The 23,572-nt window shown below is 43.5% G+C and overlaps 1 protein-coding gene across 1 annotated transcript; it reads left to right on the top strand.

The window, feature by feature from the left end:
• Window positions 1-245: 245 nt before the first annotated feature.
• LOC118587755 (glutathione S-transferase A2-like) lies at window positions 246-17,380 on the top strand. The gene is made up of 7 exons (XM_036193808.1): window positions 246-326; window positions 5,764-5,869; window positions 10,855-10,906; window positions 11,742-11,874; window positions 13,878-14,019; window positions 16,204-16,335; window positions 17,153-17,380. Exons 2-7 carry the CDS (start codon window positions 5,783-5,785, stop codon window positions 17,276-17,278), a joined length of 672 nt encoding a protein of 223 aa, XP_036049701.1. The 5' UTR covers window positions 246-326; window positions 5,764-5,782; the 3' UTR covers window positions 17,279-17,380.
• The last annotated feature ends 6,192 nt before the right edge of the window (window positions 17,381-23,572 follow it).

Here is a 23,572-nt window from a genome sequence, read left to right as displayed (position 1 = left end):
GGTGGGGACTCATAAGTCCCTGCCTCTGATTTGTTCATTTCTAGTCTATCATATCTAGTCTTACTCTGGAATCTTGAAATTTGTGGGAGTCCATGGGAGAGGCTGTTCCCTATTGGTCCCCACCCCCTTGTTAGAACAGTCACCTTATTTCTGAATGCTCAGATAAATAAAGGATTTTTTTTTTTTTTAAGCTGAGGATCGAACCCAGGGCCTTGCCACTGAGCTAAATCCCCAACCCGGTCACCTTATTAAAGCAGTGTCTACACTCATCCAGAGCTGCAGTTGGGGCGCTGAGTGGAGAGGAAGCCTGGACTCTCACTAGGTCAGTTCTCTTTGATAACCCCTGTGACATGTTCTCATGTCTGCATCACTGGAAAGTAGCTTTTCAGTGCTTTATTTATTATGCAATAATTGTACAGAACAGCTGGTCTTATTATGTAATTTCCACTCATGTATGTTATATACTTTGATCATAGTCACTTCTCACTACCTTTAATTTCTTCCTGTGTTTGACTCTGGTGCATGTGAGTTATTTTGTGACTCAACATGGAGTAGCAAGAAATTTCTCCTTCTCTCTTTCTGTTGTCCCTCCTCCCCACCTTCCCTCCTCTATCCCTCCTCCCTGAGGTGGCTCTGGCTTGTTCTGCTTCTCTGATCTTCCAGCGTTCACCCCAATTAAAAAAAAAAAATGTCTGCAGGGAACCATGACCACGCCTAACAGTGATTTTAAAATCTTCAAAACAGACGGGATCACACAATGATGATTCCACATGGACTATGGTAAAGCCATTAAGCTGATTAACACCACGGAAAGATCGACTTTGGACTACAAACTACTCAGGACAATTTTGAGATGGCTAGCTGAGATGATCCAGGCTGACAGACTACTTGAACAAGGACCTGAAACAAGCCCTGCACTTTCTCATTATGCAGCGGCTGGACAAATGATACAGGACTTGACAATTAACCCCAAAATAGAGTTTTTGTTTAAAAAAGAAAAAGGAGACTATAGGTATGAGATAGATCACTGAGTCTACCCTGAGAAAAAAGATAAAGACATAATAGGATAAATGGGTAGATCATTGAATCTACACTAAAAAGAAAAAGGGAAAGATATAAAAATGACAAAAGGAAGATTATTGAATCTATTATGAAAAGAAAAAAGAGAGAATATGGTTATGATAAGATAAAAAGGGAGATTATTGAATCTACTTTTAAAAAAGAAACTACTTGTTTTAAATAGGATAAGTAATGAAAATTTTTTTGTCTGAGTTTATCAAATGTTACTGGACTGACATTGTTATATATAATGGAGTTTTTCACCAGAATCTGTCAAATGTTCATGGACTAGACATCATTAATGTAATCTTGACTGTATATTGTATATACTTATTGGATATGATTTTTCTTGTATTAGTTATAAGCTTTTTAAATTTTAGACAAAAACAGGGGAAATGTGGTGATATTGTGTTCCCCAAAACATTGTGTGTTCCCTGAAATAAACTTATCTGGGGTCAGAGAACAGGATGGCCACAATATTAAACATGAGGATAGGCAGTGGTAGCACACGCCTTTAATGCTAGCATTTCAGAGACAGAAATACCTCTGGATCTGAGTTCAAGGCCACATTAGAAACAGCCAGGCTTGGTACACACACCTTTAATCCCAGAAATCCAGCCTTTAATCCCAGGGAATGGAGGCAGAAAGGGAAAGATTATATAAGGAGTGAAGACCAGAAACTAGAAGCATTTGGCTGGTTAAGTATTTGGATGGTTAAGCTTTTAGGCTTTGGAGCAGCACAGTTCAGCTGAGATCCATTCTGGATGAGGACTCAGAGGTGTCCAGTCTGAGGAAACAAGACCAGCTGAGGAACTGTCGAGGTGAAGTAGCTGTGGCTTGTTCTGCTTCTCTGATCTTCCAGCGATCACCCCAATAACTGGCCTCAGGTTTGATCTTATTAATAAGGCTCCTGTTAAGATTCCTACTACACCTCCCCTTTCTCCCTCCTTCCTCATCCTGGTCTTCAATCTTCTCTTCTCCTGTTTCTTCCTTCGTCTCCTACTCCTTTCTCTCCTTCTGCTTCTCTCTCTGTTCCCTCCCCCCTCCTCCTCCTTCAGAGTCACTGAGCCGAAAGGTGGGGTGTAATGTATCTGCAAGGGACTCTAAATGATGGGATTCAGGACAGTGAGGAGTAGACCTGGATGTCCTCTCAGGGAAACCTAAGATCAATAGCGTTCTTCTCTTGAATTGCATGTGCCAATCGCAGAGAACTTGCACAATCCTCCCAGTGAGAACTTAAATTTACCCAGACTCTCCCAGGCCACCCTCCCAAAGCACTTCCCCAGTTGGGTTTTCTACCACATTTGTTTCTGTCGTGTGGATTCTGATTGCTTCAATAATTCTGTTTCAATAGCAGAGTAACAAGTTTCACACTTACACTTAGGATTTGTTACTTTATTACTACCTTAATATTTAATTGCCCAACACAACCTCTGTTATTAAATGGTAAGCCCCAGAAAGCAAATGGAAAGGAAAACTGTGACAAACAGTTGAGCCCTGGGAGATCTGAGGACTGCGGACTGAGCCATCCATCATGTACCAGGGAGAAGACTGTCTACTTATTTCCTTCATGATCACAGATGTGTGCAGGAGGGATGAATGGGAGACCAGAAAGCAGTTTAAAATCTGTAAGAAGACATGGCAGGAAGAAATGAGTCTGTAGAAGAACGAGGTTAAATACAAACTCTGACACTAAGCAGTTACGTGGCCAAGCCTATCCTAAGGTTCAAAGCATCATCACGAATATGGAGAAGGCTAGCAGAATCTTAATTTATGCAGCTCTAAAACAGGGAGGTTAAAGAGAGAGCCACACAGCCCACAGAGATGTCCCTTATAAGGTACGAGTCACCACAAGGCTGCAAGCCCATAGCCTCAGTGAAGCTGTGGAGGAACTGACCCCAGGGAAGGTAGGATGGAAGTCTTCTTTGAAAGCCTCAGAGTCTCAGAGTCCCTGTGAGGTCCCCAGTGCTGAGGCTCTCCAGGGCAAACTAGAGTTCATGGAGAAACAGAAGAAAAGACAAAACTGACCAGAGCTTTATAATGTGCTGCAGACAGCTGTCAGGAGCCCACAAGGAGCAGCTGTAACCTGAGGGAGGCAGACATCTGAGGGCTGAGGCTGGGGGATGCTGACCTTGCAGACAGAGGTCACCTGGGCAGAACAGCCAGGGGCTTTCTTCTCAGGCTGGAAGACTTCTCCCCCTAGCCCTGGCCTAAACTGGCTGAGGGGATGATGGTGCTTCGGTTGAATCCTCAAGAGCAGTAATGTGCAGAGCCTGCTCTTCTCTTAGGGCTGGCTCCCTAAGTCTGGGGTCCAGATTTCAGCCCATGTAGACCAAAGCCCAAATGAGTTCCTTCCAGCCATTATTATCCTTTGGTCTTGGGAACTTCTCACTGCAGGTGATCATGAAGCTTCCATCACATTTCTTAAAAATAGAAATACACGTGTATATAAACCAGGAAGAAGGCATTAGAGGAAAAAAAGGACATGGGTTAGTGGGCACATGTAAACTGTTTTCTGTCTGAAGATTCCAGTCACACAGCTTTCACACAGGAATACAGTGAGAGGGGAGAACATTGGGGCTGAGACCACCAGCAGCCGCAGCCCACCCAGAGAACATTAGTCATTTCCTACCTCGAGGTCGGGAGCTGAAGGGGACTCGCACATGACACTTGGTGGTTCCAGAGGAATTTTCCATCTGGCTACTTCTTGTCTGTGTATCTCAAACAGTTTAGATTCTCTTTTCCTACAAATGCTAAAAGTTATGAACAAGAGATATTGTACTTTAAAACTCTTGAAAACAAGTAATAATAAAGGCTAGAGACATAGGTCAAGGCAAGGTGCTGCTGCCAAGGCTGATGGACTGAGGTAAACCTGGAACATGGTGACAAGAGAGAACTGCCTCCAGGTTGCTCTCTGACCTCTCTGTGTACTCAGAGGGCCGCATGTGCACACATACAAACACAGTCACACCAATCAACAAGTAAAGGATAAAAAAACAACCATCTGTTTATATATAACTGAAACTGTTCCCCTCCACGTCTGAGTGACTGAACTCATCCTGGCTGCTTAGTGAATCCTGTAAATTTCACACCCACACCCCGATATGTCTTCCCCGACTCTGCTGCTGACCTTGCCTGGTGATTGTGTGCAGTTATTGGTTTTGTGTTGTTGTCCGCAGGAGTAAGAACTAGAGCAGTCGATCACAGCAGAGTGGAATGCGCCCCCTAAAGGACATTCGGCAAGCTCTAGAGGTGTTTTGAATTGTCTTGACTGGGGTAGGGGGGACCTAAAGCCTCTTGAAGGTTACTTGGTTAATAAACTACATTGCCTGGGATAGTGTCACAGAACCAAAGAATCACTGGTCCTCATCGACAGTGTAGAATAGCCTTGAAACAGCAACGGAGAACTACCAGGCTTCTGCAGCTAGTCCCAGCCACACCCAATTCTTACATCTTATGTCAGTCCAGAGTGCACAGTCATGTGCAGATGCACAAGAATGTAACTAAGTTTAAAGTCTTCCTCTCAAGTACGTACCTTTCCCACACAAGAAACACCACAGGGAGCTGGAGCAAGGGCTCAGTGGTTAAGAGCACACATTGCTCTTCCAAAGGACAAGAGTTCAGTTCCTAGTACCCACACTGGGCTCTGCTCAGAGCAGGGTTAGTCCAGCTCTAGAGAATCTGATAGCCTCTCTGGTTTGTAGGCACTCCACTCATGTACACACACACACACACACACACACACACACACACACACACACACACACAGAGTACTTTTTAAAAGACAGACTCTGAAATTTCATATTACATTATAAGTTAAAGACACTACCCGAGCCGGGCATTGGTGGCACACGCCTGTAATCCCAGTACTCGGGAGGCAGAGGCAGGTGGATCTCTGTGAGTTCGAGGCCAGCCTGGTCTACAAAGTGAGTTCCAGGAAAGGGACAAAGCTACACAGAGAAACCCTGTCTTGAAAAACCAAAAAAACACAAACAAACAAACAAACAAACAAAAAAACCACCACCAACAACAAAAAGAAGACATTACCCAGCTCCATAAGCAGCAGGGACCCAGCACATCTACAAACTGTGCAGGAACTAAGCTGCTCTCTCCAGGGTCTCCTCACCATGGAACTGTGTGTACATCAGTCTATCAGTCTCTCCTGCAAACATGTGACAGGAACAGCTCCTCACCAATAACTCTGGAGATGAAGTAAAGTTCAAGCGAACAACTGCTCGTTACGTGGTGATAATGCGTCAACCACTCTCTTCTGAACACAGAACAGGATCCAGTGGTCAGTGGGAAACAGAGCTGGGGACCTAGGGTTTGCACAGCCAGGGTGGCACCAAGCCATCGACATCTTCTGAACTGAGAAACCCAGGAGCCAAAGGACTGGGGAGGGACTTTGTCTCATCCCTCTGTGATGGCTCTGCTGTCCAAGGTGAACAGGCTTCCAGTCCTTCATCACTCTAGGATAGTGGCTGCCTCATTTATGTTCTCAAAGAGAAGGCTTATGGCCAGCTGAGACCTGTTTTAGGTAATTACAGGTTTGTGGTCACTGATGGGTGAGAATAAGACCTTCCTGGGCCCCCTGCAAGCTGCCCATGAAGAAGGCAGATTCCCTCCTCTAGTGTTGTGTTATTACTCACATCCCAAAGCACAGTCTCCCTGGGATTGATCTCTTTGCTTTCCCTTCACACTTAGTGAAACCACAGTTGCTGCCATGGCTGGGAAGCCCGTGCTTCACTACTTCAATGGCCGGGGCCGAATGGAATGCATCAGGTGGCTGCTGGCTGCAGCAGGGGTGGAGGTAGGTTGTGCATTGTGCTTCTGGAACTGGACGTAAGATAAGATTAAAATATTTCTCTAAGCTGAGAGTCTTCACACCAGGAAAATGGCACACAGTTTCATGGTAAATGGTAATCTTCATGTATTGAGATGAACCGACGTGCACAAATGAAAATGTTACCACGCTGTCTGCCAAAGAACACATTGACATTAAAAGCTCTTTTCAGGTGAAAAAAAAAATCAAACAATTACTTATTTGGTTAATTAGCTATTTGCATTGAATCAAGTTATATGATGAGACATACAGAAGTAGAAACTTGAATATTGATTGTTAAGTAATCCTAATTGATTATTGCACATTATGGTATGATGTGATTTTAGCTATGGTACTGCTCTTTTAAGAAGAGTACTTACATCCGGAGATTCACGGTGAGGTGTTTGTGACAGGGAAGTGTGACACCTCAGCTCTGATATTAAGGTCACAGTCGCAGAGAAGATGGGCACAGAGGTGAACAGGGTGGACTTTAGCTGGTGGCTGTTGGAACTGGTGATTGATGGATGGAGGCTCTTTGCCCCTTGTGTGCAATTTTACAGCACAGACCCAGGAATTCCCATGATAAAAATGGTTTAGAGGGGACAGGAGACTGAAGTGATGTCTCAGTGGTCAAAATCCAATACAGTTCTTGCAAAGGACCCACACGGGCTGCTCACAACTTCCTGTTACTCTCGCCTCTGAGGGTTCCCATGCCTCTGGTCTCCATGGGCACTTATACACACACACACACACACACACACACACACACACACACACACACACACACCACACACACACCTTCTGAATATAATATTAAAAACACTAGAAAGGGTAAACATATTGAATAGGTAGAGGAGTTAACTTTAAATTATGTGCCACAGAAGGAAGGCCTGACACATGGGTTGTACAGAACAATACTCAGTAATCAGTTTGCAGGGACTCTATCAAATGTCAGGCACAGGGCTGGTTGGGAGGATATAGGTGGGGAGTAAGATAGAGGTCCCATCCTCAGGTGGCCCCAGGTCTATGAGCTTTCAAGTAAGTGTGTGAGTGGCCCAAATGAGGTGTGGAAGCAACAGTCTGCATTTCTGTAACTTTTTTCCCCCAGCTTTTGAGCAGAAGATCCTGGTCACTTCTATGCTGCCCTCTAGAGGTGTTGCTGGGAAAAATACTTCCCGGTTCACACCAGTTCATTGCAGGCATGGCTCACCTGTCCCTCACTAAAGCCTTTTAAGGCCCAGAACCTGCAGGTCTATTTTGAAAGTGGACATCAGAGGGGATGGATTCATCGAATGATTTTAGAATTGGTTGTAGATTTATTCCCCAAGCTGCAGAGAATGTTCCTGCTTTGTATATGGGATGAAAAGTCACCTGATCCACAATGGGGGAAATCTTTCAATTTTAAAGGATGTCCTTTCAATTGCTTTATTAAATTTATGCTGGGTGGTGGTAGTGCATGCCTTTAATCCCAGCACTTGAGAGGCAGAGGCAGGCGGATCTCTGTGAGTCTGAGGCCAGTCTGGTCTACAGAGTGAGTTCCAGGACAGGCTCCAAAGCTACACAGAGAAACCCTGTCTCAGGAAAAAAAAAAAAAAAAAAAAAAAAAAAAAATTTATGATTCAGGGATGAGACTTCTCAGATCAGAATGGGAAAGGTTTAACAAGTATTTATATTAAAGTTTTGAAGATGAAAAATTACATTATTAGCATGATTGAGAGGGATTTTCAAGCATGGCAAATTCAAATGTCAATACAACCGAGTTTTCAGTTTTTGATCACAACAGTGTTAAACCTCCTTTGGGTGGGAAACAAGGATTTGATCAGATAATTAAGGACTGTGTATGACAAAGATGCATGGAAATATGAAAGTGGAGGGTATAAGACATGCCGATTGTGTGTTATTGCAGGACATATAGAACTGAGTGAAGCGTGTCGGGTTGTTCCCCAGAGATGGTAACTGTCATCCAGATGTCACTAACAATGTATATATGAATTGAATTGAATTTTTTTCATATTATATGTATGTAATATTTCCTGAATGGATGTGTGGTGCCCCAAGTGTGCAGAGCCCACAGAGGACAGAAGAGAGCATTGGACCCCTGGAACTGGAGTTCCAGGCAGTTTTTTTTTTTTCCCCCGAGACAGGGTTTCTCTGTAGCTTTTTGGAGTCTGTCCTGGACTAGTTCTATAGCCCAGGCTGGCCTTGAACTCACAGAGATCCACCTGCCTCTGCCTCCTGAGTGCTGGGATTACAGGCTTGCGCCACCACTGCCCGGCTCCAGGCATTTTAAGGCACCAAATGTGGGTGCTGGAATCGAACATAGGTCGTCTGGAAGAGCAGCTAGTACTTTTAGCCCTTGAACCATTTTCTCCACCCCAAGATATGAAATTGAAAGATATAGATTAATAGGGGGAAGAATGGCCTAAGAGATTTGGAGCACTGGCTAGATTCCAGAGGACCCAAGTTCAATTCTTACCAGACACACAGGTTGCTCACAACCATCTGTTACCCTAGCCTCAGAGGGTTCCCATGCCTCTGGTCTCCATGGGCACTTAAACTGCCTTCCCCTACGCTCTATAATAATAAAAAAAATAAAATTAAAAAGGTAAACTATACAAGAGAAGCTTAATAGATTTAAATTAAAAATATACACCACAAAAGGGAAACCTGACAAAGAAGACAGTAAGTAACAACCCGCCTGTCAAAGCAGAGCAATACTAGGTAACCAGTTTTTAGAGACTATCAAATGCCAGGCACAGCCCTTGTCGGGAGGGTATAGTTGGTGAATAAAATAGAGGCCCTATCCTCAGGTGGCCCCCACGTCTATGAGCTTTCAGCTAAGTGTGTGAGTGGCCCCAGTGAGGTGTGGAAGCAACATTCTGAGGTTAAATGTTTTCCTTTCCAGTTTTAGAGCAGGAAGTTCTGGTAGACTTTAGTGCTGCCCTCTAGAGGTGTCACTGGGAAAAACACTTCCCAGTTCACATCAGGGCAGCTCAGTAGTTGGCATTTCCTGAGAGGAAGTCAGGAGCATTCCCTGAGATCTTGACCTCAGGAGGCTTGAAGGATGAAGTGGTGTCCTGTGAAGGCTGCTTTGGGGTGTTCCCTCCATGTCATGGCAACGTGTGTTGCCATGGACTGTGGAATCATACCTCCATTCCTACACAAATATGGCTTCAGCTGGATTCTGTCTGACTGAAGAGGTACATGAGAACCGAAAAACACTAGTGCCAGCCCAGGAGGATTGCTTTAAATGACTGAATAATTGGGGTTGGGGATTTAGCTCAGTGGTAGATCGCTTGCCTAGCAAGCTCAAGACCATGGGTTCGGTCCTCAGCTCCAGAAAAAAAAAAAAAAAAAAAAAAAAAGAATAATTGGGAGCCAGTGTCTGTATGCCAGCTTTGTGGCTCAGGGACCCAGGGATATGTTCTAAGCCCCTGGACTGCTGATTCAGCACAGGAGGAGGGTGTGGGACATCTGCATAGAAGCCTTCCTGTTCCGTGTCCCATGTGACTTGAGAAGGCAGTGGGCAGGGGCTATTGGAGACCCTGGCTCACACCTTCCAGACTCAATGTGCCCACAGGCCGCCCATTGACTTCATCATCCTCACCCCCACCAACCCCATCAGAGTTCAGCCGCCCTCTGTGATGATGTCAGCACTTTCTGCAGCTCTCTGAAAGCTGTGCAAGTTGTAAACACTCACCAATTCATTCCTGTCAGGTCAGTCCGGACGGTTATGGAATCATCCGCAAACTGCCTTGCCAAGCAAGGTAGAAGCTGATTTTCAGCCTTTCACAATTGAAAAGTTTCTTTAAACCGTGAAAGGAAGAAAGTGGTTTATTACTCTAGAGGGCTGGAGAGAGGGCTCGGTGACTAAAAATTAAGCCACATGGGTTTGGATCCCAGAAACCCATGTAAAAGACCAGAGTAAATTTTCATTGGGTATGTGTATCCTCACACAAAAATATATTAATATGGCCTGGCAGTGGTGGCACATGTTTATAATCCCAGCACTTGGGAGGCAGAGGCAAGCAGATTTCTGTGAGTTCGAGACCACCTTGCGCTACAGAGTGAGTTCCAGGAAAGGCAAAAAGCTACACATAGAAACCCTGTCTCGAATAACAACAACAACAACAACATAAATACTTACACATAAAACAAATAAATATTTTAAAAATACGACAGTGGTCCCAGGTTGTAAGTAACTTTGATGCAGGGTAGAGTAATGGCTTGGCTGTTTAGAGTTTTTTTTCTTTGTTGTTGTTGTTTTTTGTTTTGGTTTTTTGAGACAGGGTTTCTCTGTGTAGCTTTGCGCCTTTCCTGGATCTTACTCTGTAGCCCAGGCTGGCCTTGAACTCACAAAGATCTGCCTGTCTCTGCCTCCTGAGTGTTGGGATTAAATGCGTGAGCCACCACTGCCCGCTGTTTTGAGTTCTTATTGCACATACAGACAATGACTATAGTTACCAGCACATATGACAGTTAATAACTGCCTGTCACTCCATTTCTAATAGAATCTCTAACCTCTGACCTCTGACCTCCAAGATGGATGTGTTCACATGTACAAGGCCACACATAGACACACAGACCCACATACACAAAACCAGTAACACTAATCTTGAAGAAAGAAACCCAGGTGATCATGGGCCCATACCATGTGCCATAATGAAGACACAGAAAGTTCTGTTTTGTTCTCACTGAAGTTAATAGGCTTTCCTGAGAGCCCAAAACCTCAACAGTCTATTTCCCAGTGCTGGTCTTCCAGTGAGATCACTCTCTTCTTAGGACCTAAGCATGGACAGAGTGGGATCAGAGAAGCTTTGTTATGATCAACACCCTTTTGTTGATGGATCTACTCTGAATTTCCAAGTGGCCTTTGTGCCTACTTCAGGTTTTCACTTCTGCAGACACAGTCTACTCATGTTCAAATAAACAGAATGAGCTAATGAGAATGTATTGACTTTTTCTGCTTTCAGTTTGAAGAGACGTTTATAGAAAGTCCAGAAGATTTGGAAAAGTTAAGAAAAGGTAACACCAAGTATTTAAATGTCATCAATGAGGTGCCCAGTAGAAGGTTTACCAGAAGGTGATGGTGGTGGGTAGTGGGTGGGAATAGTCAAGAAGGGCAGAGTGATATGATGCAGGTGGTGGGTCTCCTTGAGTGCTCTGAAAATGGAAACAGTGATAAGAGTGGGGTGCAGAATTCTACAAAAATGTGTGTGGTGCCTTGTGAATGTCTTCTCCCTATTTCTGCATCAGAGTGAGCTATTTCATTCAGGCTCACTCTCACTCACTTTTTCAGTCATGGTTTCACCCACAGTGTTTAAGAGCCACACAAGTACATGGCCATTGATTAGATCATGGGTAGAGAAACAGCTGGGGTGATTTTCTTGAGTAATTTTCATTATAGCTACTGATGAGTTACTGTCCTCCAATAAATACAGGCTGGAGGAATTCATGGTGGCTCACTACATAGCAACCTGTCACACAGCACCTTAACATCATGAACACAATTAAAATTTCAAATACCCTGCTTAGTCCTGTTTGCATGGTGGCCCTCTGCTGCCCCTCCTCATCTTCCAAATTTATCCAGAGACATGAATTGAACATAAAAACATGCATGAGAGATATACTATGTATCTGGATAGAAAAATAACAGTGAATGAGAGAACCCCAAATGATAGCAGAGGATCATGAGACAAAGGAGGAAGCAGGAGCTAAAAGTAAATGGGATTTTAATTCAAGACTGGCTGCCAATCACTTATCTTTCCTTTGCATGATCAGATATTTCAATACAACTTTTCTGTTTCTGAGAAGTGAGACTTGCACACTTCACAGACCTTTTTCCTTTCTTCTTTCAAAGATGGGAAATTGATGTTTGACCAAGTGCCCATGGTGGAGATTGACGGGATGATGCTGGTGCAGACCAGAGCCATTCTCAACTACATTGCCACCAAATATGACCTCTATGGCAAGGACGTGAAGGAGAGAGCCCTGTACGGTAGATTTCCTGTTATTAATCCAAGGGGAAACAAAGGCAGGATTGGTCTCTCCATCAGTGAGCAAGAGAGTTGCAAACATTAAGTCTTGGAGCAGGCTGGCTCTTTTATAAACACTTAGGCTAAGTAGGAAGAGTCCATGGAGGAGAGGGAAGAGCATCTGGGGTGGGATCAGGTGAGTGTGACTGCAGCAGAGGATGATGTTGCCAGCACAGCATGGGGACAGAGTTGCAAACACGATGGTCTAAGGGCCCTGAGCATGGTGGAATCATGACTCCAGGTGCTCAAGGCTTCAGTGACTGGACCTGAGCCAACAGCTTAGGACAAAGGACACAGGGTTGAGGCTAGAGGAGTCCTAGAGAGGGGACAGGGAAGGAGCTGCTTCCTACATCCCAGGAGTAGGAATAGTGCAGAGCAAGACCTGAATTGCCAGCCAGTTCTATGGACTGGTCAACTCAAGGAGCCTTAGAGAGACCGGTTCCCAAGGACCAAGACTACCTGAAGCATTTAATTCAGAACTAAAGCAGCCCAGCTGACTGTACCACCCATGCTGGGACCCACTGTGAGATGACAAAATCCTTCATTCATAAACCACTCTGTGTGAGTATTGCAGTTGCTCAGAGAGCTAAATGTGGTGCTGGCCAGCAACACTAGTGTGGGAAACATATGTCCATGGAAAGAGAGACTCGGCTGTAATAATGCTTATATAGAAATACTCTTAGCAGCATGTTAACATTCTTAGACTGTTATGGATGCTTTGAAACACAGAATATCACCTTTTCAGGGGTTATCAATGATAGTGTGTGAAAATGTGACAATGAAACTCTTTTCTAAAAGCACTGTGCGAAATACAGTGTAGAACAAGGGAAAATATGTGTCCTGTGGTTTAACTGAGTAAAGAAATAGACAAGTCTTGACAAATGTTAACAAGGCCAGAATCCAGCAGCGGTGTGTGGAGGACATACACATGTGCTTTATGAGAAATGAATGGAGAAATTCTAACAGTGACCCCAAGAATGACTCTGGGTCATGCAGCAGAAGGAGAGATGGGCAGATACCCATCTGGTGGTTCAGCCAGGGCTCTGTGTTGAGATTACATGGGAGGCAGCTTGTTAGCTCTGAGAATCCCTGGATGGTTGTTGAGAACAAATCATGTCAGAGAACAGAGACAGACAGAGAGACAGAGAGAGGCAGACAGAGACAGACAGTGAGAGACAGAGAAACAGAAGGAAATAGAGTCAACACACACACACACACACACACACACACACACACACACACACATGCACGCACACACACACACACACACACAGAGAGAGAGAGAGAGAGAGAGAGAGAGAGAGAGAGAGAGAGAGAGAGAGAAACAGACAGACACACACACACACACAGATAGACAGATGAACACAGACACACACACACACATACATACACAGACACATACACAGTGATAGAGAGAAAGAGAAACAGCCTTGTGTAAAGTTGACGGTTATCATCTCAGATACCAACAAGTTTATCACGGCTCCATCTCTAGATGGGCCAGTGATGCTCTTTGTGCCTTGGATGTGTAACAAAAATTCTGAGCTGGGCAGTGGTGGCGCACGCCTTTAATCCCAGCACTCGGGAGGCAGAGCCAGGTGGATCTCTGTGAGTTCAAGGCCAGCCTGGTCTACAGAGAGACATCCAGAAAAGGTGCAAAGCTACACAGAGAAACCCTGTCTCAAAAAACAAAACAAAACAAAAAAAGAAATTCTGCACCTGATCTTAGCCAAAAGGCCGAGAAGCGATACAAAAAAAAAAAAAAAAAAAAAAAAAAAAAAAATTCTGAAAGTGTATCTGGTTGGAAAGGATGTTCTAGGGAGAAAGTTAATATATCTGTTAAATATAAGGATAATGACCCACTAGAGGCGAATAAGTTTGAAACCACATTTCAGTGTTTTTAGATTAAAATATAAAATAGTGAATCCCTGAAAACCCTGACCATTTGGATATTTGTCTTTCAGGATTGACATGTATACAGAGGGTATTGTAGATCTAAGTGAAATGATCATGCTACTGGTTCTATGTCCCCCAGACCAAAAAGAAGCCAAGATTTCCTTGATAAAGGACAGGACCAAAAACCGGTACTTGCCTGCCTTTGAAAAAGTAAGTGGGCTCTTTGAGTCAGGGGACAGTCAGTTCCAAGGACAGGAGAAAGGTAGAGTCTGGGAGAGAAAGGTTGCTGAGCACTGACCTTCCATGAGCCTCTCTGTGCAGCTCCCTGCCCCACAGGGCACTGTAGAAAAATGGCCTGTGAAGGAGCCCTGCATGGTCATGCCATCTAGGGGTCAGTATGCACAGGGTTCATGGCCACAACCAGAACTTGATCTGTGAAGGCTGAGCCACACCAGAGATGGACCTGGATCCTGCAGAACACAATGACCTTCAATTCCAGAGGAACTCAAGAACAACTCAGATGAGAAAATATTCTGTCATATCACACAGGGAGGCCAGAGAGTGGCTGTCAGGAGAGTGTGATTGTGCTTCAAAGACAGAGGGGAATGCCTGAACAAGGACAGGGAGGGAGGGTGGAGAGGAGGAGGCTGATGAAGAGATGTTAAGGAAAACTGACCTGTGGGAATGGGGGTCACAGATGCCAGGCTTGGAGGAGAGCCATGCACGCTCACCAAATGAAGGTGTGTCAGTGACATGGAGTGCCTCTTTTAGTCAGGGCTTCTCTTTCAAGGTAGATCACTTCAGAACTGCTTGATGTTCTGTCAAGTTAAAGAGAAGAACAGAGCTAGGATCCTAGAGGATCAGGGCATCCTACACATTCCTGAGAGACCTGACTTTGACAACCATGTTACAAAGCATCACCTTGTTTTTCATCCTTTCACTGAAAGTTCACCCACTGCTGTCCCTGCTCTGTGGAAGCTGCCAGGGTTTTAGGGCCATCAGGTCCTCACAGAGCCATCTGGAGTCCAGGCCCTGTCTCCTAGAACATAATGTCCAGCCATGACAGCTTACAGCATCTGTGGTACGAGATTCATGACCTCCATGCACACAATGTACTATGCACTGAGAACATTTGATGCTGCCTTTTGCGTTTTTTGTTTTTCTTCATTTTTCCTTTTTTTAAAAAACAAACAAACAAAAAGAAAGAAAACAAACAAACAAACAAAAACAGAGTCTTTCTATTATGTAGCTCTGGCTCTTCTAGAACTCTCTGTGTGGACTGGGATTAAATGTGTGTGTCACTCTGCCTGGCTTTCTTTTATTTTTGGAATTGCTAATTATATTTTTCTCTATAGACATGTACAGTGTGATGAGGTGACCACAAAGCCTTTTATAGTTCTTTACTTACAGCTCACGATTTAAGAATGGCTTTTCTTGCCAGGCGGTGGTGCACACCTTTAATCCAGGCACTTGGGAGGCAGAGCCAGGAGGATCTCTGTGAGTCTGAGGCCAACCTGGGCTACAGAGTGAGTTTCAGGAAAGGTGCAAAGCTACACAGAGAAACCCTGTCTCTAAAAAAAAAAAAGTGATTTTCCTTGTGGTTATCTGTGATTTTCATATTGCTGGGATATTTAAATAAATGCCACATGAATGTAACTAAGACAGTATTATTATCCAATCTTCACAGAACCAGAAACATTGGAATAAATATTAAATAAATACATAGCCACCAATCAGATAGCAAGATTAGCACCATATGGTGTTGGCATGCTCATCTGTCAACATTCATGTGTTATCAGTACAAAGTTTCTTATTGACACCAACTCAGTTCACCCTGTACAATTCAGCATGTCAATCATGACACAGGGAAGGTTGGGAGTCAGAGCCAATGCTGTAAAGTGGGAGGATGTGCTGTAGTTCAGTCGGTTGTACTTCAGATTCCAGAGAAGTGAGGAGAGCAGACAAAGGAGAATGCAGACACAGGATGTTCTCTGGTGACTGATGCTCCCTGCAGGTGGAGCCTCTGCCCAAGACAGATTGAACAGAGGACAGGGAGAGGAACGTCCTGAAATCTCAGTGCTCCATCAGTTTAAAATAAGGGGAAGATCCATGATGTGTCAGGGCTAAGCCCTTACCACACGTGGAAAATGCACAGAAGGGTGGGTGGTGTGGAGGCCATAGGAATTGGCAATGACCGAGAAAGGTCACCTGGGCTTTAAGAAAGGAAGTCGCACAGATGACTTCTCCCTCTCCCTCTTACATCATAGGCCTAGAGAAATGTCTGCCCATCTATCCCTGCCAGGCAGAGGCAGAGTGACCCCTTGGGAGACTTGGGAAAAGTCAGTGGTCCCTGCTCAGCTCTATGTTCACAATCTGTCTGCTTTAATTCTGCAGGTGTTGAAGGGCCATGGACAAGACTACCTTGTTGGCAACAGGCTGACCAGGGTGGACATTCACCTGCTGGAACTTCTCCTCTATGTTGAAGAGCTTGACTCCAGCCTTCTGGCCCCTTTCCCCCTGCTGAAGGTGAGATCACCTCAGAGAGGCAGCTGCACACACATGCCTCTGAGAATATAATGGTGGCCTGTGGGCTGCTCAGGGCCCATCCTCAGGCCTCCAAACTGAGCTACTGGACCCTGGTTTCAGGCATGCAAATGATCTTTTTGTGTATGGAGATTGGAGGCTGGTACCCCAAGAAGAATATTTTCCCATTTGTAATAAAAAAGATGCAAGACCTGCCAGCTGTCTCCCTGGACCCGTTTTTTTTTGTTTTTTTTTTTTTTGCAGGATGCTTCTGCCTTCATCTTCCATCTCCTGTGTCCTGCCTTTGCACACTCGGTGTCTGAGCAGGTCTCTGTCATGCTGATCCCCTTCCTCAGCTCTGACTTCTCAGCACTGTGCTTCCCTCTGCACAGCCCCCACCATGCTGACTTCCACCCCAGGGACCCCATCCTTATCTCCAGGTGTGAAAACTGGCTGGGAGTTGCTCCTGGTTAGACTGAGATTTTCTGTGTTCATTTCCAACTCAGTTTTTCATGTCTTCAGTTTTCTTTGGTAGTCTCTGCTTTCACACCCGAGAGACACAGTGCTCTGTGCTCTGCACCACAAAACCAGACCTACAGGGTGTGTCTGGGACCTGAGGAGAAGATAATTGGATGTCAAAGGAGGTCTTTGGGAACATTATGCTGAACTGTGGTTTCAGCTCACGGTTTCATCATCTTCTCATGTCTACACAGGAGCTGTTGCAAGGATGCAGTTGGTGGTGTTCTGGGAGGGGCTCAGAGTTTTTTGGACTGTCTACATAAGCTGTTCTGACTCTCAGGCTGTGTTTTCTGGATTACAGGCCCTGAAGAGCAGACTCAGCAGCCTGCCCAATGTGAAGAAGTTCCTACAGCCTGGCAGCCAGAGAAAGCCTCCCCCGGATGAGAAAATAATTGAAAAGGCGAAGAAGGTTTTCAATGTTAAGTGAAGCTGAGTGATGGAGTGAATAGATGCAAGTCTCTGATGTTCTGCAAAAATGAGCAGCAGCTGTGTATCATGGCTCATCTGAGATAATAAACATGAACAAATGATGTGTATCTGTCTTGTGTTCAAATTGTTGACCTGGACTGCAGGTACCACCTAGTTAGGGGAAAGCAAACAGTCATTACCAGAAACAAAAGCAAAGCTTGTAAAAATTAGGAAAAACTAAATAAAAAGAACACTAGCAAAAGAAAAAGTAACTAACATCTTGTAGACTGAACCAAAAAGTTTTAAAGCAGAATTAATTTACAAGTGGAGGAAATGAAAAGAAAAATGGAGAAAAACAATGAAGAATTTTTTTTTTTAAGACTGCAAGTTTGGTTGACAGGCATTGGGTAGCTAGTGAAAGGTTTTTTTTTTTTTTTTTTTTTTGGTTTTTTTTTTTTTGTTTGAGCTGAGGATCAACCCCAGGGCCTTGTGCTTGCCAGGCAAGCACTCTACCACTGAGCTAAATCTCCACACCCCCCTTTTTTTAGAAAAAAGAAAAAATAATGAAGAAAAGAGAAAACAAAATGAAAAATTTTAAACAGTGAGGGAGAATCAGGAGAGCAGGCTCAGAGATGACAAGTACTGGCTACTCGTGCAGAGGACCAGGCCAGATCCCCAGCATCTACACGTTATCTCACAACCATCTGTAACCCCAGCTCCATGGAACCAGATGTCCTCTTCAGACTTCTGTGGTCACCAACACCCGGGATATACATACATACATGTAGCCCAAACACCTCAATATATAAAATAAAAATGGAAAAATATTTTAATAATTAAAAAAGAAGGGAAAATACATTCAAACAAAATAACAGTAACAGAAAATATCTTTAATTTTTTTTCCATCTTTAGCCAGGTGTAGCACATGACTTCAATCCCAGTTCTTGAGATACAGAGCTACATGGATCTCTGAGTTCAAGGTCAGTCTGGTATACAAAGTGAGTTCCAGGATAGCCAGAGCTACAGAATAGTGATGCTCTGTCTCAAATGGGACAAATAAGTAAATTCTGTCGCTGACCCCACTGGAATCCCCTGACATCATCCTTTCCATGCAACCTAAAACCTCCAGCCCCAGTCCTGTAATGAATATCTTGTGTTGAGGTCTAGCCTGGTGGGTGTGCCTAATCCTACTGTCTGCATACCCCCCTCCTTCCTCAGATCCAGGTATATTCTGGTGAGCTCCACTTACACTGTCGTCAACCTCTAGCTCAGGCCAGGATGCACATCTTACACATAAGTCCTGTCCCTTTTCCCAACTGTGGGAGACACAGAGGTCCTGTGCTCACAGATAAACACTAGGAGAAGCAGGAATGCTAAACACACAGGGTTGTCCCTTCAAAGAGAGGGATGCAGAACCTGTTTCTCATCCATAGGGCTGGGAATGAGTGAGGTAACAGCCTGGTGACCTTTGAGCTATGTGTGTATTGAAGACCACACCAGATCCTCCACCAGACCCTTATCATGAGCTTGTCAATCTACAGAACCCATCTTCATGGAAGATGTCACATGTACCATACAAAGAATTTTAGTGTACGTATGTCTTAAGCTTTATTGTGCACCCAGGACTGAGTTAATTATCACCAGGAATTTTTTTAACCAAATAATGCTGTACTTAAATATGCCTGAAATAAACTACTCAAGGTCATAGTACCTTCTACCCTTCCATGCATTGTTACTCTCCTGGCTGTGGTGGTTGCAGAGACTCCCCATACCCAAACCCCTACTACAACCTGAATCCATCCTTACCACACCATATCCAAATTCCAGTCTCAGCCATTCCTATAAATCTTGTGCATATGCCAGCCTGCTGTGTCCACCTCAGACATGGAACCAACAAAAGTCTACATACCTAATTCTCATGGAAAACAATACAAGCAATATGAATAAGGCATTATCTTCCTGAAGACAAATCCACCAGTCCTACAATATGTTCTCCAATGTTCCACCCCAGGAAACAGACCTTAAAAGAGAAATCACAGATTTCACTGAAGTATTCTGGGTGTTTAGAGAAGAAACAAACAAACAGCTCAATGAAATTAAAGAAAAATACTTGGGTGATGTCCAAGAAAACACAAACATGATGGAAATAATGAAGACAACTCAGGATTTGAAAAAACGGATTCAGCAGAGAGCTAGAAATATTTAGAGAACTCAGGCTGAAATGAAGGCAGAATTGAAAAACTGAATGATCCAATTAGAAAACTCAGGGGAATGTCTTACAAATAGAATGGGTCAAGAACAAGAAACTGCATCAGTCCACAAAGATAAAGTGGAGGGAAGAGATCACTCAAAGAATATGAAATTAAAAATACATAAAGAAACACCAAAGAAATGTGGGACACCATGAAAATTCTAACTCTTAATTATAGGTGACAGAGAAGATCCCAGGTCAATGGCATAGACAAGATCTTCAACAAGATCACAGAAGAGTGGTTCTCTTCCTTCTCTATGCTGTGACCCTTTAATATAGTTCCTCATGTTGTGCTGACCCCCAACCAGAAAATTATTTTTATTGCTACTTCATAATTGTAATTTTGCTACTGTTCTGGGTCATATGTAAATATCTGTGTTTTCTGATGGTCTTAGGACACCTCTGTGAAAGGGTTGTCCAACCTCCCACAAGGCTCTTAGCCCACACATTGAGAAACACTGTCATAACAGAAAATGTTTCCAAACATCTCTTCTGATTAGTTTTAATTTGAAGTCTGGTTTGTTACACACTAGGACAGCAATTCCTGGTTGCTTCTGGGTCCCATTTGCTTGGAAAACTTTTTTTTTTTTTTTTGCATCCTTTCACTTTAAGGTGTTGTCTATCTTTAAACCTAAGATGTGTTTCTTGTATACAATAGAAAGATGGATTTTTGTTTCTTAATCCAATTAGCCAGCCTATGTCTTTTGATTAAATCATTGAGGCCATTAATATTTAAAGTTATTACTGAATGGTGTGTGTTGATTGTAGTTATTTTGGTTTATTGTTATTTATGGTTTATTGGATTGTAGTTATTGTGGTGGTTATTGTGGGTAGATGTAGTCATACTTTGTTTCAGTGATTACAGATTCAATCATTTTCTTCCTACACTCTCTTGGCTATTCTCTATTCTCTCTTTAATCTGTAAAGTTGCTTCCAGTATTCTCCTTTTGATACGGTTTTGTGATCAAGGATTCTTTTAGCTCATTTGTATCATGGAAAGTTCTTCTTCCTTCAACTATGGCAGACATTTTTGCTGTGCACAGCAGTCTAGGTTGTCTGCCGCAGTCTTTTAGAACTTGGAATGCACTCTTCCAGGTCCTTTTGGCTTTCAAAGTTGCCATAGAGAAATCAGCTGTTACTCTGGTGGCTTTTCCTCTATATGTGACATGTTTTTTGTTCTCTTGAAGTTGTCAACACTCTTTCTTTGTTTTATATATTTGTGCTCTAACTATGGTGTGCTGTGGGGAGTTTTTCCTGCTCTTATTTATTTGGCATTCTGTGTTTTTCTTGTAACTGTGTGGGTGCTCTTTTCCACTCAAACCCACATCTTAGGTTGAAAGATAACATCTAAAATTCATGGGGAACTGCAAAAGTAATCCTGAGCAAGAATATATGTATATATATATATATATCCCAAAGAGTCAAGAAAACAAATAAATGGTCCAGATAAAAATGGCCTGTGGATTTGAACAAAGAATTCTCAAGGAAAAAAAAAATATTGTGGACTGTTGGAGACCAGTTCCCACGATTGGCTTAGGCTAATAAAAGAAATGCCTCAGAAAAGTGAGTGTTAGGAACCTTTTTTTTTTTTTTTTGGTTTGGAGCTGAGGACCAAACCCAGGGCCTTGTGCTTGCTAGACAAGTGCTCTACCACTGAGCTAAATCTCCAACCGGATAGGAACCTTTTTTATCTGAGGGTAATTAGGAATACATTTTAATCTATCTATGACTGAAATAAGGAAATGCACGCTTTCTGATGTTAACTTTCTCTTTGACTTCATCTTAAGAATGGGCTCTGACTCTGTCTGTCTCCACACAGCTACATATCTTTACATACATACATCTTTTTGCGTGGCTACACATCTTTACATCTTTCTTTTACGTACATTTCTCTCCTACATCTCTTCTCTTTTTTCTTTTTCTATTTCTTTTCTTTTCTTTTTTTTTTTTGTTTCTTGTTTTTTGAGACAGGGTTTCTCTGTGTAGCTTTGGATTCTGTCCTGGAACTCGCTCTATAGACCAGGCAGGCCTCGAACTCACAGAAAGCCCCTTTCTCTGCCTCCGGAATGCTGGGATTAAAGACATTTGCCACCACCACCTGGCTCTACATCTCTTTTCTCTACAGCTTCACTTTCCTTGTGTCTACACAGTTACAAATCTCCACCCAGCCACAGCTAGACATCTCATCTGCACTGCTCTCTCATCATACAGCACTTTACAAAGTTCCTAGGCACAGCTCCTCTACATAGCAGCAGCTCTTACATACAGCTCTCTCTCTCACTCATTCACACACACACACACACACACACACACACACACACACACACACACACACACACACTTCATCCCCATTCTGCAGCAGCTCTCACATAGCTCTACACAGCTGTCTCTCTTCACACTGCTGCTGCCCACAGCCAAACTCTGGACAATTGTAAATCACATTTTCAGGGCCCTACCCACACTCATAACACAAGAGAAGTCTTAGGCTAGTAATGTCACATTGACCCGTGCAGGTGAGGGATCCCAGACAGTAAGTAAACAGTTGGCTGAACCTTGAGCTTGTCGCATCAACTGAGGCTGGACTACCATGCAAAATATCAATTACTGAGAAAGTTATGTTTAAAGTTGCTTCTAGCTCTGACCTTGAATAAGCAAAACAACACCTGGAAAAATGACCTTGTGTATTTGTCTCTAGGGGCAAACTGCCTGCTTTGAATCTGCTCTGAAGCCTAAAGTTGGCTGTCTGTGTAAAAGGCTGTCCTTGTAACTGAGAATCCTATGTTAGTCTGGATTATATAAACTATCCTTGTATCGTTCTATACATCAAAACCATACAGCTTAAACAGAAATCATAGCCTGACCATCCACAACTATAAGTGTGCCCAGAGATGTAAAACACACCACCAAAGGGCTGTGGAAAGCACCCACAGCTGTTCTTTTTAGGGAGGCATAGCTGTGGGATGTTCTCTATGTCAAATGTGTTGCTCTGATTGGTTAATAAATAAAGCACTGATTGGCCAGTAGCCAGACAGGAAGTATAGGTGGGACAAGCAGAGAAGAGAATTCTGGGAAGTAGAAGGCTGAGGCAGAGAGACACTGCCAGCTGCCCCCATGACAAGCGAGTTGTAAGGTACCGGTAAGCCACAAGCCACATTGCAAAGTATAGATGAATAGAAATGGGTTAATTTAAGATATAAGAACAGCTAGCAAGAAGCCTGAGCCATTAGGCCAATCAGTTTAAATAATATAAGCATCTGTGTGTTTATTGTATAAGTGGGCTGTCAGACTGCTGGGGCTTGGCGTCCTGGAGAGAAAACTCTAGCTACAAGGCATAGCAGTGGTACCCGAGAAAGTTAGACAGAAAACAGCCAGTTTCTATAGTCAGTGACCCCACAGCTTTGCCAGGTGGGGCTCCCCATTAGGGAGTTATAAGTCTGGTGGGTCGACTTGTCCCACACTAGTTGTCACCTGCTGTATACGCCCACAGCCTTCAGCAAAAGATGCATAGGAGATATCTTTAAAAAAATTTTCTTTGCCTTTATCTATTGGTGAAATTATTAAGGCCACTCCATGTAGTTAAAAGGAAGGTTTATTTTGTGGGGTAACTTACAAATGAAGGGATAGGTTGTAGGGTCTAGCAAAGGTATGGCGCAGTCTGGTGTTCTCTGGAGAACTCTGCTCAGTCTACCTCCTGCGTCCAGCGTCCCAGAACCAAGTGAGAGAGACCTCCTCTCTATCTTGGGTCTTCTGCTTCCAGGAGTAATGAGGGATAATGACCTAGATAAGTTGGAATTACAATAGATGCAAACAATATCAAGCAAAAAACACATAGCGAAATCCAGGGAAGTCTAGAGCATGGGTAGGTGGCATGTTACAAAGATCATTCCAAAAGGTGTTCTATCCTAAAGAACCTGAGTCTAATACTTAATTTATTGTATCTAAGATATTATATATGTATATATACTAAGTTGTAACTATAACTGCTAATCTTCAACCTCATCAAAGACCTGAGAAGGAATATAATAATACCTGAGAAATGGGAGAAGGACACAAGCAACTTTC

Source organism: Onychomys torridus, chromosome 7 (genome assembly GCF_903995425.1).
Source record: "Onychomys torridus chromosome 7, mOncTor1.1, whole genome shotgun sequence".
NCBI lineage: Eukaryota > Metazoa > Chordata > Mammalia > Rodentia > Cricetidae > Onychomys > Onychomys torridus.
The sequence above is the reverse complement of the archived record's forward strand: the minus strand, read 5'-3'. Positions and strand labels throughout refer to the sequence as shown.

What these genes read in the sequence shown, in the direction of transcription:
- LOC118587755 (XM_036193808.1), top strand. Translation starts at nt 5,783, where the DNA reads ATGGCTGGGAAGCCCGTGCTTCACTACTTCAATGGCCGGGGCCGAATG. An exon ending in TTTGGAAAAGTTAAGAAAAG is followed by an intron (nt 10,907 to 11,741) that starts GTAACACCAAGT and finishes CTTCTTTCAAAG; the next exon opens with ATGGGAAATTGATGTTTGAC. An exon ending in ACTTGCCTGCCTTTGAAAAA is followed by an intron (nt 14,020 to 16,203) that starts GTAAGTGGGCTC and finishes TTAATTCTGCAG; the next exon opens with GTGTTGAAGGGCCATGGACA.